The 15151-nt window shown below is 39.5% G+C and overlaps 1 protein-coding gene across 1 annotated transcript in view; it reads right to left on the bottom strand.

Annotated features, from left to right (window-relative positions):
- LOC122795949 (transcription factor TFIIIB component B'' homolog) overlaps positions 1–15151 on the bottom strand; it is a 700162-nt gene that overhangs the window by 364332 nt on the left and 320679 nt on the right. The window contains exon 6 of the mRNA XM_044064432.1: positions 3473–3668. Within this exon, the coding sequence (XP_043920367.1) occupies positions 3473–3668 (196 nt within the window). The remainder of the gene's footprint in view (positions 1–3472; positions 3669–15151) is intronic.

Here is a 15151-nt window from a genome sequence, read left to right as displayed (position 1 = left end):
TTAGAAGGAGCATGAGGATCCAAGCAAGGACGGTTTGCTGCATCTTTATTCAGACTGCCAAACTCAACACTTCCTGGGCAAGGATGAATGGCACTAGAGAATGTCCAACTCCACATCAATAAAGACAAACCTCTTTCAGTGCATTAGAGATGGCTTCTCTCACTTTATGACTAACCTTAAGGAAAGCAATCATAGCAGTATCAATGCCATGGATGTCACCTGTGAGCCCCTGTGACATTGGGCACCGGTCATTCATATATATGGAAATACAAGGAAGTTTTCTACAACCATGAGTAATACACCTTAGTAACCACTCTGGAAATGGACGAACCTCCAAAAGGCAGCATTTTGTATTGAACACTATGCACAACCAGGCAGAATCACAAACACCTCAGTTTCATTTCTCCAAGTCTTTTGGGTTTCTAATACCATGATGGGAATGGATCCCATTCCTAAGTCAAAGTATGATTAAAGTTTGTGAAATTAGTATTGTTTCAATCTTTGATGTTAGTCAAAAGTGATCTTTGCAGCATCCTCAATGCGCCCAGAACTGATGCCTGCAATTCATACAGCTACATTTCTTGGCAGCATAGCTAAATAAGATTGTAAATTCTTTTTTATGAGATCCATTACTCCCTACTACTACTGGGACTGTCTTGGTATCCTTCAACACTTCCCTCGTTTCTGCCTGCAAATTCTAGTATTTTATTACTTATATCTCTCTATGTGTACGAAACTGCAATCGCTGGGTATAGCAATTTCAATGATCAACGCTACTTTTGTCTTCTTTTCATGGACACTATCTGGTTTTATTGCGTCTATTTTTTGAACTGTTGGTCATGGGTAATCCCATGTGATATAAACTTCATCATTCTCTATAATGCTTTGTGGCTCATGTTTCCAATGCTTCTCAGCTACTTCTGTATTGTGTAATGTTTGCACACTTTTTGTATTGATTACTTTGGCTTTCTCGTTTGCATATATATATTGCACCATATCATAGCTCTCTTTCTTTCCCATGTCCATGTTTCTTTTTTATACCTTTCAAAAAACTCTAGATTTTGTTCTTTATATTTTTTCACTTCCTCAGTCACTTCTTTTTCCAAACAGCCAAAGGCTTCTTGGTCTATATAATGTTTTTCATGAATACATTGCATTAACGAATGCAAATTTGTATTTGAAGCTTCTGACAATTTTTCTTGTGCAAGTATTTTTCTCTCCTCTAACTTCTCTCTTAACCTTTCTGAATATCTTCCATACATAATTTTTTTTTGCATAATAGTAACAAATACATAATTTCTTTCATATCCTCAAAAGTCCACTATCACCTTTATGGCTCTTTTGGCCTGTCAGTTTTTGTGGACTACTATTTCCTTCTACAAAAGGGGGCCATTCTCCCTTTGAGCCTGCCCTAACTCCATTGTAGGAATGTTTCCATATCTTGAGGATTCTAAACTGTCTTTTCCAGTCCTGGCACCAGTACACCTACCAGGATCGGGCACTTGGTAATTGTGCACCCATCTGTTTTTTCAATTTTTAACCTACTTCTGTCCATGACATACACTAAAAAAAATATTGTCTATATATCAGTGTTGTCTTGGTGGACTTGGTAATGTGCCATCGATGTCCATCACATCCAGTCACGCTTTACAGGCACCCTGTACCAGGCAAAGCAATGACCTACCTGAAAAGATAGCATGCAGACACTAACATATCAAATTAGTTCTATGGATTCTTTAAGGTCCAGGACAGGATGCCACTTACTCATCCTCTTTACAGGAAGAAAGACAGAGCAGAACTTCTTTCCTAATCCAGAGCAGGGACAGCAGCAACAGGCTCCCTTAAGAAGCAAATCTCCGAGCTGTTCCAAAATATATGTTGCTGATCTCTCAGAGACCTTTCTGGTGAAGAATAGTGCCAAGATTTAGCCATCCATAACCACTATCTAGTGGCAAGATGGTAAACTACTGTGGTTTGAGTGCTGTGCTGGACTAAGAAAATCACAAAGAAGTCAGCCCAATGATGCATGGTTAGGATCAGAATTCAGTGAGTTGGAAGCTTATAAAAAAGTAGATACCTTCTTGACAGATAAAGAAGTTAATTCTATGTTGAACTTCTAAGCAATATATACTATACCATGCCAACTGGCAATTCAGGACAGAGGCACCTCCTCTTTTCAAGGTATTAATTTAGACATTTCTTGGGTAAGGAATGGGGTAAAGGTTAGTTGTTGATGGACTGTATAAGCATCAATGTTTTACAAAGCAGGGATCATGTACTGGAGGAAAAACCTGTATGGCTAGGAGAGTTAGCTATCTAAGAAAGATGGCTACTGGGTTTTCAATCTCCTCATACAATGCTGAGGGATTCCATTGCATGGCTTGCATACAGTTGGAATTCATTGAGTTGCACATGCAATGGGAGGGCACAAGTAATGACAGATAAGCTCCAGCATGGGGGTGTGTGTGCTACACCTGCCAAAAGTGATGCAAGAAAATGACAGGTCTACAGTAAGTCTGTTGATGCCATCGGGGAAGGTTTCCCTAAGGGTGGTATCCTGCAGCCACATGGAAAGGTCAATTCAGTCCTCAAAGTTATAAGCATCTAAAACATGAGCACTGGTACAAGAAAGATCAAAAGGACTCTCCTCTGTATGGGTTTGCAGGACCATGCTAGACCCAGGATAGAAGAGTCTTTAGCAATGTGTACCACTGAAATTGGACTACTTCAAAGGATATCAGGCCTGTTGGAAGTGTGCAAACGATCATTTGGGAAATGGGTGGTGCTTACAAGTACCTTTCCTTTCATCATCTGCTAAAGATGATGATCAAGAAACCAAGCTCTCACTATACAAGGATAAGCCCATCACACAAAGGGAACAGAGTCAATTTGAGAAATGAAATTAACTTTACACCAACTTGAACAAGGACTTGGCTCATTATCTTTTAGCTACAAGGACACCTTAGAAGGTTTAGAATGCAGTAATGATGATGGGAACTTGTCAGTGATGACAGGACTAAGATCTGAACCGTGCAAGAGCTATACTAGTGTGGTATCTGACAACACAGTGCATGCTAGGTTATGGTGCATGTGCCCCCAAGTGCAGAAGATTTGATGAAAAAATTCTCAACTGGAAAGGACAAGAGGATGACACTAACTTCTTTCTTAAGAAAAAGGGTCCCAGTGTCAGAACAGATGACAGTGCTACTAAAGGCACTGAATGCATACATATTACATACAGTCTTCCTCCTCTCCCTGGTACCTCTGAGGCTAGTCTTCTGTAGCTTAATCCCTGCACCCAAGTTATCTACTGCCTAAAACTATTACTACTATCTCATTCCTAAACATCCCACAAGAAACTTGAGACTATCAAGCTTCTGCAAGTCTGAGTTCTACACCACACCCCCCACAAATGTGCACACACATAATATTAACAAACCTTTATAGTAGTTTTGCTTTCCACTGCACTTACCACTTTTTCTGAATGCTCCTTTTTAGCAACAGTTGGCCCAGTTTCACTTTCGGCAGCATCCTTTCCTAATGCGGTGCTTCCTCTCTTCCCAGCTGACCGGCCTAAGTTTGGTATCAGCCTCTGAAACCGTCTCCTTATCAAGGTTGCTGGCTTGGCGGTAGTGGACACATTTTCCTCTTGAGAATGTTGCTTTTGGCTGAATATGTGAAAAAGATTGGTAAACATTTCTACAAACTTTACTCATGCTCAAAAGATAAAAACATATATACTGTTTGTCAATTTTCATTTAGCTGCACTGTCCAAAAACATTCACAGATAAACATTTTAAATAGCCACTGCATGCTATGCAAATCTCAAGCAAGACAAGTCATTCTAGCATTTTTAGTGTATTATACATGCCAAATCAATGGTTCCAACAACCATGATCACATTAGATAGGTTTAACCATGCATGAAACTACAAGACAGTACTTTAGCAGTAACTTAAACAAAAACAAATGAAGAAAAACAAAAAAAACTTCAGTGAAATATTTGTTTAAGGACTGCTACTTGTCAGCAACTTAAGTTTGCTAGAGTTCTGCAAATTATGGCAGAAATGTACAAGTACAGATTCTGCAGTCACATTGTAAATTTGTCATAAGTTGCACAACTACCACAACACTGCATAAAGTGGCTGCTGCATTCTAAAGGAGCCTAATCATTCCAGATAGATAAAAGTTATCAATGTTTCAAGGCAGTGGAGAAAACAAACGTATGCATAACAGTAAAGAGATTCATCAACAGAAAAAAATCACAGGTACTGATCACACTTAACACTCCAGCGGAAACTTTTCTGGAGGACCCCTAGGTACCAAAAAGGTGGATTGGCATAATGACCAAGGTCTTAATCTCACAGATACAAAGTACAGAGATTGATTCTGACCTCTGGTTATTTGCTAGACTTGTAAGAGTCTACAGACTGACAGTCTGCTATTTACCTATGAATATATGAACTGTTCTTTTTGTCAGTGAGAGATCTCCAGGGTAAAAAGTCATGACATTTGTCTATGGAGATGTCTAAAATGTCAGATTTACCTTTCTCAGGTGTTTGACAGTCTGCATTTCAGACTGCCCAGCCACTCAAAACTGCTGCAAATGACTGAAGAATGAGATCTGACCACATACTTCATTGCTGCAAAGCTTGGATGAGTCAAGTTAGGCTTTATCAGTCATGCAGCAGTAGAGTGCTTAATTATTGCCTTTTATCAGGATGGTCCAAACTGGCACTCAGGCCCATCTTCAGTGGAGGCCCAGTTAGAAAAGCTCCATTAGATTTTAAAAAATTACAAAGAATTTACAGAGAAAAAAATCAGTTTCTCAACAGAAGAAATGGGATTTTAGGATCATTCAACAGGTAATACTATTTTATTTTTGTAGGAGTATTATATAATAATAAACAGGCTGCATTTAAATATACAGTAATATACAAATTTCATTTACACAAGTGATTAAAAGCAGTACACAGTAATACACATAGACAGAATTTATTTACATTTACAGGATAAGGTAGGACAGCTGGAGAGTTAGGGGTTGGTGAAAGTCTAGAGATCTGAGAGAGAGAGACAGAAACAGAGAGTAAGGGTGTGAAGAAACAGAGCCAGAAGGACTTTAGTTGCTGTTTTAGGCTGTGCTTAAAAGCTAGATGCACTGCTGTCCTGTTTTAATGGGACAGACTAGGAGTTCCGCTATATGGAGACATAGGATGAGTACAGTGCGACTCCAGCTGTATTACTGGATTTGGAAGTTATCAGCAGGCTCTGATTACCTGAGCAAAGGCAATGTGGTGGGGAGTACTGCTTGAAAATGTTTTGTAAAGAAGGACGTGTGAGGTTTGTGTATTATTTTGTGAGCAATCTGAAGCTGAAAGAATGCAAGGTGATTACATAGTTCTAGTCAGTTGAGCTTCTTTACTGTTGAGCAGTGATGTGTACGGCAGGATGCATTAGCTTCAAACTTGGCTGTTTTGTTAAAGCTGCCTCTAATTTATTTAGTAGGGTGGCTTGAACACTGGTTTATATGGGTGAAGCATACAGAAGGAAGGGGAGAAGGTAGGATGATGCTAAGGATTTTCTTGAGTCTGGGAGGTAGGATTTGCTTCGACAGTAGAAGCACAGTTTTTTGGTGAGTTTTCTTGATGGCCTGGGTGATATGCATATCAAATTTTAGGTTATCTTCTATTAAGATTCCTAGTAGTCTGGTCTTTGTTACAGTTTCTGTGGTGGTGGTATTTGCTGAAGTAATACTAAAGAGTAAAAAAACTTTGTGTTTTTATAGTTTTGGGTGTTCACTTAGCCTTTATGGTGGACTTTTGGTTATTAATATTAAAGAGTGTACAGGCTGCTGAGAGAGATCGGGGTGTGAAAATTAATTTTTTTTGTTAGTATTTAGGATTAGCTGATGAACCTTTAGCCATGACGCTACAGAAGTGAAAAAGCTTGAATCATTTGCTGTAGTAGAGGAAGGGTTGAGGCTGAGCAGATGATGGCAGCATTGTTGGCATATTGTACTAAGGTGGCAAGTTTGTCAGTTTTGCGCAGGTTGTTTGTTAAAATACTGAAAAGTACTGGGCCTAGGAATGACTCTTGTGGTACACTGACTGAAACAGAGGAGGGGGGATAGGTCCTTATTCAATTTTATTGCTTGTCTGTTGGAGAGAGAGCTACAGAACAAAGTAAGAGATGAAAGAGACACTGAATAAGGTAAAGCTAGTTCACTGATTAGGAGTTTGTGGAATATTGTCATACATTTTTGACAGATCTGGGAATAGGAAGGGTACAAGGTCACCGTTGTTTCTGCTGTTATTTATGGTTTCTGAGAAACTAAGCAAAGCTGTTGTGCTGTGGTGTGGTCGAAAGCCATGTTGTGTCAGGTAGAGTAGTTTGCGAGATGGGTAAGGAGTTGGAAGAGTATGCATCTTTCTAAGATTTTGGACAAAGAGGAGAGAAACCCAAATGGGTGATAGTTGGAGAGGTCTGTGGCTGATCATCCTTTGTGAAGTGGTATAAATAAGTGATTGTTTTCCAGATAGTGGATACATAGTTTTCTGTGATAGTTCTATGAATCAGTATTGAGATGGGGTGTGCCAGGATGTTGGCAACCAACTTAAGGTACTCTGCTGGGAGTCCATCAGTATCTGGTGCAGTGGTTTTCAGTTTTTGAAGGTAAGTTTTAATAGCGGAGGTAGGTTTTTGGTGGAAAGAAAAGCGAGGGGTATTGTGAGTACTGTCCGTGGGATCAGAGAGATGAGAGGGTTGATTAGATTCCACTAGAGGACAAACTGAATGAAGTATGTGTTGAATTGGGTGGCTATGGGGTCTGTGTCATTTGTGGTAACAGAGGGGGTGGTGGTGTGACTGGGGTATAGTAGGGTTTTTTCAGTTGTCCAGAATTGCTTGGGATTGTGGTGATGTTTGCCTTTGACATGACTGACAGAATCCAATTTTGTTTTGTTTGACCTGTTGCTTAAATCGATTTCTAAGTTGTCGAAAAATATGCCACCTGTGTTGTGTTCTACCTTTATACAATGTCGTCCAGGCTTTAGCTTTATCTAGCATGAGCTGTTGGGTTTCTTTGTTGAGCCATGGAGCAGGGTTGCTTTTGGTTCTTTTTGTTCTAATGGGAACTAACTCATCTAGTATGTGTTAATGAAATGGGTAACAGCATCTTCTAGTGGTATTTTTTTTAGAGCAGTCTATTTGTATTGGGAGAGGTAGTTTATAAAGATGTCTTTGTTAAAACAGGAGCCTACATACTTGTTTTAAGACTATGTTTAAGGGTGTGATTAATTTGTCTTGCAATAAATGTGGGGAGATGGTCACTGATGGGTTAAGAGGGTGGCCTAATGGTTAAGGTGTTTGACTTACAAACCCAAGGTGCAGGGTTTGAGTCTTAAAAGGGATAATTTGCTAGGCTTAAAATGGCTCGCAAGGGCAGTTAGCCTAGTACTAACCTATGAACCTATGATGTCTGGCAGACAGCCAAAGGCATTTAAGTTTGAGGCTGAGGTAGTAAAGAACCAATCTAGTAGTGAGTGCCTGGTGTGGCGTTTATCGATTCTAGTGGATAAGTTTATTACTTGAGTGAAACTGAAAAGGTTAATACGGTGGGTAGGAGAGTCACTGTTTACAAATAAGTAGTCTATATTCACATTCCCAAGTACAATAGTTTCTTTATTTACATTAGTGGAAAACCAGTGAAGGATGTCTTTAAGAATGGGAATGTTGTTGCCTGGGAGAATATAAATATATGGCAGCAATGCATTTTGTACTATAGACATTTTTGTGTTGGGATAGTTGGGGGTGACTCAGTGGGTATCTGGCAATGTTTAGTAAGTAAAGTAATGTCTTTCGGCTTTTCCCGGTTAGGGGTCACCACAGCAGAAAACCAGTCCGCTTATGATTGACAGATTTTTATGGTGCCGAGGTGCCAGCCAGACGCCCAACCTTCAACGAAGGCACACCCATTCACGTACGCATCTACCTGCATGTCTTTAAACGTCAGTCAACCGCAGGGAGGACATGCAGACTCCACACAGAAGGCGCTCCAGCAGAGAATCGAACCGGAGAACCTCTTGCGATAAGGCGACAATGCTAACCGGTGCACCACCGTGTGTTTTTTTTTAAAGTAATGCATCTCCTCCAGCTTTTTTGTGTATTTTAGCATGTCTTTTTATTTTGTACCCTGGAAGAAGATTTCTTCATCTTTAGTACTTGGTTTTAGCCAAGTTTCAGTGATGAACAGAATGCTCGTGTTGTGTGTAGCAATGCAGGGAGATCTGGAATTTTGTGGTAGTTGCTTCTGAGGTTTACATGCACTAACAGTACACTGTGGTTAGAATTAGTGGGTTGTGTTTTGGAAATAGTGGGAGCCGACAGGTTAGATTGGGTTCAGTTGGTTTGAAGGGATGGTCCAAGATTTGGGTGGGTATCTCTACAGAGTAGAAGTGTGGTGACAGAAGTTGTACCATTTTTATATCCATTTCATAGGCCTGATACCGATAGCACGGTAGTTCTTTCTGATGCAGGTGTAACTGTAGAGGGCTTGTGTTCCTAATAGGTAGAAACTTGTGTACAATTTTGTAGACAATGGGCATTTGCTATCTAGGAGTGCAGAGCTGGAGAAAACAGAGTGATGGGTGAAGGGGAGTGTGGTAGGATGTGGCAATTGTGAGTATGTTTCGTATAACTGTGAAAGTAGACTACAAGATTAGCGCATTATACTTAAATTAGGGGAAGACAGAGTTAGCTGAGTGGAAGTTACACACTACTTTTGTTGGGAGTAGATTAGTGGAAGTGAGTTAGATGGGCCTGTGATAGGAGTTAGCAAGTTGAGGAGTTAGGCCAGTTGGATGTCTCAGTGAATTTGGTTGGCTGTTTTGTTGTGTGGGGGGTGAGGAACAGAATAGTATAAGTTTAGATGAAGTGGGGGTGAGTGGAAATAGTGGGTAGGGTGAGTGGAGGGAACACGAGCACAGTGAATGGAGTGGGCTGAGAAGGTGGTACAGCTGCTGTGGGTGAAAAACAAACTATTTGTAAGTCAGAAAGTTATACAGGAACAAGCAATTAAATTGTACTGAAGTATTGGGGTGAAAGAAGAGATTTAAGTGCATTATGAGTACGAAAACTACAAAAGTTTGAGAGATGGGCAGTAGAATGAGGTAGTCAGGAAAAAGAAAGTTTGGAAAAATGAAAAAAGATAATTTTCTTAACTTCTTTTAAAGCTAACCACGTTTAATGCTCAAAGCAGAATTTTTTTGTTTATTAGTTAGTGAAACTTCAGGGCATGGAAAAAGGAAGAAGCAATGCAAGATAAAACTGCCTATACAGGCAAATAGGGAGAGTCTCTAAAGCAGTAGCTGAAAAGAGCAATTAAGAAAGTGCAGGCCATCAGCAAGAGCAGGGTGTAGCTTATTCATCAGAGGGAAGGGAAACATTAAGCTGCAGTGCAGGCTATTTTTGATTCTGGTTTCCTCCCACATCCCAAAGACATGCAGTAGGTGGACTGGACACACTAAATTGGCCCTAGGTGTGAGTGTGTGCGTGTGTGTGCCTTCTTTGGAAGGTTGGGCACCGGGCTGGCAACTTGACACTAAAACTCCACTGCCAATCATGAGTGGACAGATGATCCGCTGTGGCAACCCCTGATCGGGAAAAGCCGAAAGAAGAAGAAGAAGAAGCTGAAACAGCCAAAAAGCAGACCACTAAGTATTGGCCAAGCAGATGAGACATTTAAACTTGGTACCATTTTCAAAAGAGCATGACTAGGATAATAGAACAAACAAGTAAATTCCCCTTCACTGAATAAAAGAAAAATCTGTATGCGTTTGCAGGGCTGGGTGCTGTATTTATTTACCTGTAGTTTTTGGGGTGGGTCTGGGGATGGGAGTGGGGATGCAGGTCCAAGACTACACTGAATAAAAGGCAAGTCTGAACATGTTTGCAGGGCTGGATGCTGTATTTATTCAGCTGTAGAAATTGGAGTGGGGTGAAGTGGGGGTGCAGTCCACAACTACGTGGCTAGTGCAAGCAGCTGAGTGTAGACAACAGTTGGGGGTTAACTTACCAAACCTACAGTCGATCCTTAGGTGGTGTCTCTGTCTTCATTATGATACAAGTTTCCTTCATGGACACTGCTACCTATAGTTTGGATTCTTGTCCCAAGAGGCTTGTTTTATCCTGTTAAAATAACCTGGGCCCATATCCTTGCCAGACTGCCACGGCCTCCCTTCAGAAATTAGTGCTTCCATCAACACTGAAGGAGACACTTACAAAGTTAGCCATGAAAAAGGTGGGTTTAGATGCTCAAATTGTGGACAACTAGACCTATCCTGAACCTCCCCTTTTTGAGTAAGTTTTGCAGAAAGCAGTTCATATGCCGTTAGTTTCATATTTACAACAGAATAATGTGGATGACCCTGTCCAGTACAGCTTTCATTCTAGACTCTGTACCAAAAACAACCCTTACAAGAATATATGACAGCCTTATGATGAGAGGCTAGCAGCACTATTAAGTCTTGATCCTTCTGGAACCTTTGACCATCTGATACTTTGGAGCCTAAGATCCTTATTGGCAGATTGCACATACACAAAGGCATTTCCAGCGTGCTCCTATACTGGGTTTATCTCCTACCTTTCCAGCAACTCTTGTAAGGTAATGTCAGAGATAAGACTACTGAGCCTCAAACCCTAACTGTACAGTTCTGCAAGGTTTCAGTTTGCATATATTATTTTTCCCTGTATATATACTGCTACTTGGATACACTTTTAAAAAGGAAAGGTTTATTTTTCCACTTTAACACTAATGACATGCATCTTTACATACCATTTTGACATCTACTTCTCTGAAGTCAAGGCTAATGTCATAGGCTTCCGGCTCACCAGGTTTCCAGATGACTATAAATCGGGAGCTATCACAGATTCCCCCCATGACACCAACATTCTACAAGAGGGTCTAACACAAACACATGACTGGTGTGAAAGCCAAGGATTAAAACTCAATTCAAAGAAATGTATTATATTTGCCTTTTGGAATGCATACACCCAAGCTAATTACTTCATCAATAAAACACCCTTAATAGTTGACCCAATAATTACGTTTCTGGGAACATATGTAGACAGTTATCTGGGGTTCAGCCAACATGTAGCCAAGACAGTAAGAAAATCATTCCATATCACCCAACTCATAAGCAAAGGTGTGAGATCTTAGGACCAATGAAGTAACAGTACCACTCTACTCAACCGTTATCAGACCAGCCATAGAGTACAACGCCACCACTCGCATGTACCTAACTAGGCACCTGCAACAGTTGGAACACCTTCAAAGGTTTCTCACCAGCAGAATCCAGGGTATAAATACGCTGTCCTATACCAATCACCTTAAGATCACGTCCCTGTACTTGCTCTCCTACAGGTTACAGGCAGGGAATCTATGCCTAGCATATAAGGCGTCCTCAGATCCAAAATACAAATACCAGAAACACTAGATCCAAGGACCTGAACTTTGCAACATAAATAGAACATGCTGGAGGGATCGATATGCATCTTAAAAGATCCCAGTGCTATGGAATAAGCTTCCACTCTACATGAAGCAGAGTCTATCCCTGACCCTGCTGAAAAGAAACCTTGATTGACCGGCGGGATCAGGAAACATTTTTAGCAGAGGCCTGGGGAGAAAAGCTCCAACAATGATGAAATGCTTACACGTTAACAGTTACAAAAATAAAGTTGGTGAAGTTAAGAGACATTTATATATACATACCAATACAAACATCTAATTTTGGCAAGGGTAGCATATACAGATACGGTTTCATCTCACTTGCCTTTTTCTATGTCTGTGTCCTGTGTATATAGTGTTTTCAAATAGTCAAATTATTTCCAGTATTTTCTCCACTTTATTCACCACATTTCCCATATTTCACTCTCTTTTCTTTATGACCACCACCTACTTCTCATTGTCTTAGCTTTATGCTAAAGCTTAGTCATTTTAGGAGTGTCAAAAATAAAATGTTGCCTTATTATTTCTAGGTTCATTGAGGTTAGGTATGTATCCCAAGGCCAGCATATATTTTTTTGCCTGTTTTCACTGTTCCTGAAAATGTATTTTCTCATTCTACCTTTTGTCTTGTACTTCCTTTATTTTGGGGTGCTCATTTAAAACTTGTAGCTGGCTTCCCTCATTTCCTTTACTTTTGCCCTGGTTACATACTTAATTTTCATTCTGCAGATACTGCATTCTTCACACAAGTCCTCTTTTGCTATATCCCAAAATGCAACTATATCATTTACACTGCCTTTGAACCAGTCTTTAAACTGCTGCATTTTAAGCAAATGGTATGGAAACTGACCGTGCCTTTCAAAATATTCCTTTTCTTGTTTTACTTCCATATGTAAAAGGGCAGGGTCTGATAACAAAACTGAGTGTTTCCATTTTATCTGCTAGATGAGTATGCTCACTTGTTACATAAAACCTGCCCAACCATGCCCCTGTGTCTACCTGAACAGTATGTGTAATCTAACCCTGCTTTCACATAAACTCATCACATCCTTTAATCCAAATATTTGCATACATTTTTGCAGGTATCTTCATTCTTTTGTACTGTATTCTGCCTTGGTCCTCCTGACACATCCCTTTTTTTAATTTCTCACCCCAGTATAAATATGCCAATATGAAATTCTATAATTTCACTCACCTGCCTTATTTCTAGTATCCTAGCTCTTAGTGACAGATATATTGAAACTGATATGTTCATTCCTTGCCAGATCTCCTCGACTAGTATATATGCCATGTTTATCCCTCTTTTTTGTCCTGTCTGGATTTTTTTTAACACCTTTATCGAATTATCACTTGTGACATAGGCCAATTTACAGTTATACAAAAGTAATCAAACTGTATTAAATTAACATTAACATGCTTCACATATATTGCCATAAATCACATAACCTAGGTAACATTACATAATTACATTCACATTAGAAAGACATGCATCTACAGCCTTTCTCCCTGAGACTCCGCTGAAAACTGGCTTTGTTCCAAGTCGGACTTTCCCGGTAAACAAATGTTAAATAAAATAAATAAATAAATTATTCCGTTCTTGCCCCTTTTTAAAGATCTTTATTAAACCTCACTTACTACATAAGCAATCATACAGTTATATAAATGAAAACAAACTACACCGACACAATCCTAGTTGCAAGCATTTTACATCACAAATCATACTGAGACACTCCCAGTTGCAAACATTATACATCACTTATAATGTACCCAATCGTTTCCAGTCAAACACTACATAGTTCATTTAAGTCCTGCCTTCTTTTAAACTTCACTCCTCCCCTGTATGTAGCATTCCCACAATTCCCATCTTTCCTATGTAGTTTGCTCCTATCCTTTTCTAAAGATCTCAAATTCCAGTTGTTTTATCTCTGTTACTATATTTATTACTTCTAATATAGTTGGTCTAGATTTTGATTTCCATTTTCTAGTAATTGCTTTTTTTGGCAGCCACCACAATCAGACACAGCAAGGCCTTACCATGTCTAGGCAATACCTATTCTCTATCATTACTCAGAAAAATCATCTCTCTCTTCACACCAATCTGCCCACCCAGCAACTCCGACAGTATATCTGCAGAGAAACCTTAAAGTCCACCAATCCACTGCACTACTAGGGAGATATACATATATCTTCTCATTGTTTCTTTGTGAATTGCTTATCCAATCTCTCTTCCCAATCCTTTCTAATCTCCTCTGATTGATTCTTATAGTTATCATGCAACATTTTATATGCTCTACTAATTATTCTTTTTTTAATGGCAGCTTCTGTTCTGGATTCTACTAAAAATGCAACCAGTCCTGGTCTTTCATTTCGGACCCCCCCCCCCCTACTTTTTTTCTCTATCCTATACTCTCTGCTGTCTGGATTGTTGATCCCTGCAAAACCAAAATTAGTACTCCTTTTTTCCCCACCCCTTCTATTCCCACATAGTATCAATTTTCTTTTACAGTCCTCCCAAGAGAAACGGCCATCTACATAAAAGGGAACATGAAATAGTGAAACATCAGCCCTGGCTTTCTTAAAAAGATACTACTTTCTTTTTTCTCTTTCAACTAGTCAGTTTACATTCCAATAAATTATTCTCAACCAGATGTTTAATTTGGGTGTCTTATTTCCCTTGGGCATTCATCTTTTACCCTTGTCCTGATTTTGTTATATTTCTTCCACCTATTGTTAAGTGTACATGTCTGTATCTGTATGGTTCCAGTAATGCACGTGTTATCTTGATTCTGATTCATTTTTTTAATGTATTCTCATTCCCCTCCTTTACACTTCCCTCTATTTCACCAACAATTAACAAAACAATGTACTTATTTACAATAAACTTTGTTCTATAATTGAGCTCGTGCTCTGTTCATGTGACGTGTCTGCTGCCTTGAAAGGCTTTTACACCTTTTCTTGCTGTTTTAAAGCTCCCTAATGGGGAAATGATACATTCCTATTATGTATGTTACCTAACCTAGTCTCTTCTCCAAACTATTGCATCTTTTTGCAGCTTTCATGTTATACTACTCCTTTAGTTAAACAGTTTTCTCACCTATAGGTGAGACTTGTATATGGCTCTCTTTCTTTCAATAATGTTTTATTAAGCAACCTTTTTATCTTTCTGATACTCTGATCATCATCCCTCATTTCACTTTGTATGCCTTTCATCTTATTTATAAGCATGCTAGCGCGTAGATCCAAACCCTTCCACTGTCAGCCATAATTCAGTGATGTCCTGCTTCATATTCTCAACAGTCACAAGTTGGCTCTAAGAATGCTCCACCAATTTTTCCCTTAATCTTAAAGAACCATACTTTATCATGAGTTGGTTATGGGCCATTTGAAAGGAGAACGGTGACTACCTCTCCTCTATTTGTATTAAATTGTTATTCTACACCTTCCATTCTTCTACATAGTGTTTTGTGTCACGTGATACACATTTTGTGGAACATGACGATCATGTAAACATTAAAAACTCACCTGCAATTTTCAATGGTCAGCGGGAGGTGCAGCCTTAACTTAGCCTCTTAACAATCCCTCCAGTTCGCTTTTTACAGCTCCCAGAAACCTGCTAATTTTCATACGATTAAGTGGCAATATGTCCATC

The sequence above is a fragment of the Protopterus annectens genome, chromosome 2.part2 (genome assembly GCF_019279795.1).
Source record: "Protopterus annectens isolate FY-2018-M chromosome 2.part2, PAN1.0, whole genome shotgun sequence".
NCBI classification, from domain to species: Eukaryota; Metazoa; Chordata; order Ceratodontiformes; family Protopteridae; genus Protopterus; species Protopterus annectens.
Note: the sequence above shows the minus strand (reverse complement) of the source record. Positions and strands in the feature narration are given on the sequence as shown.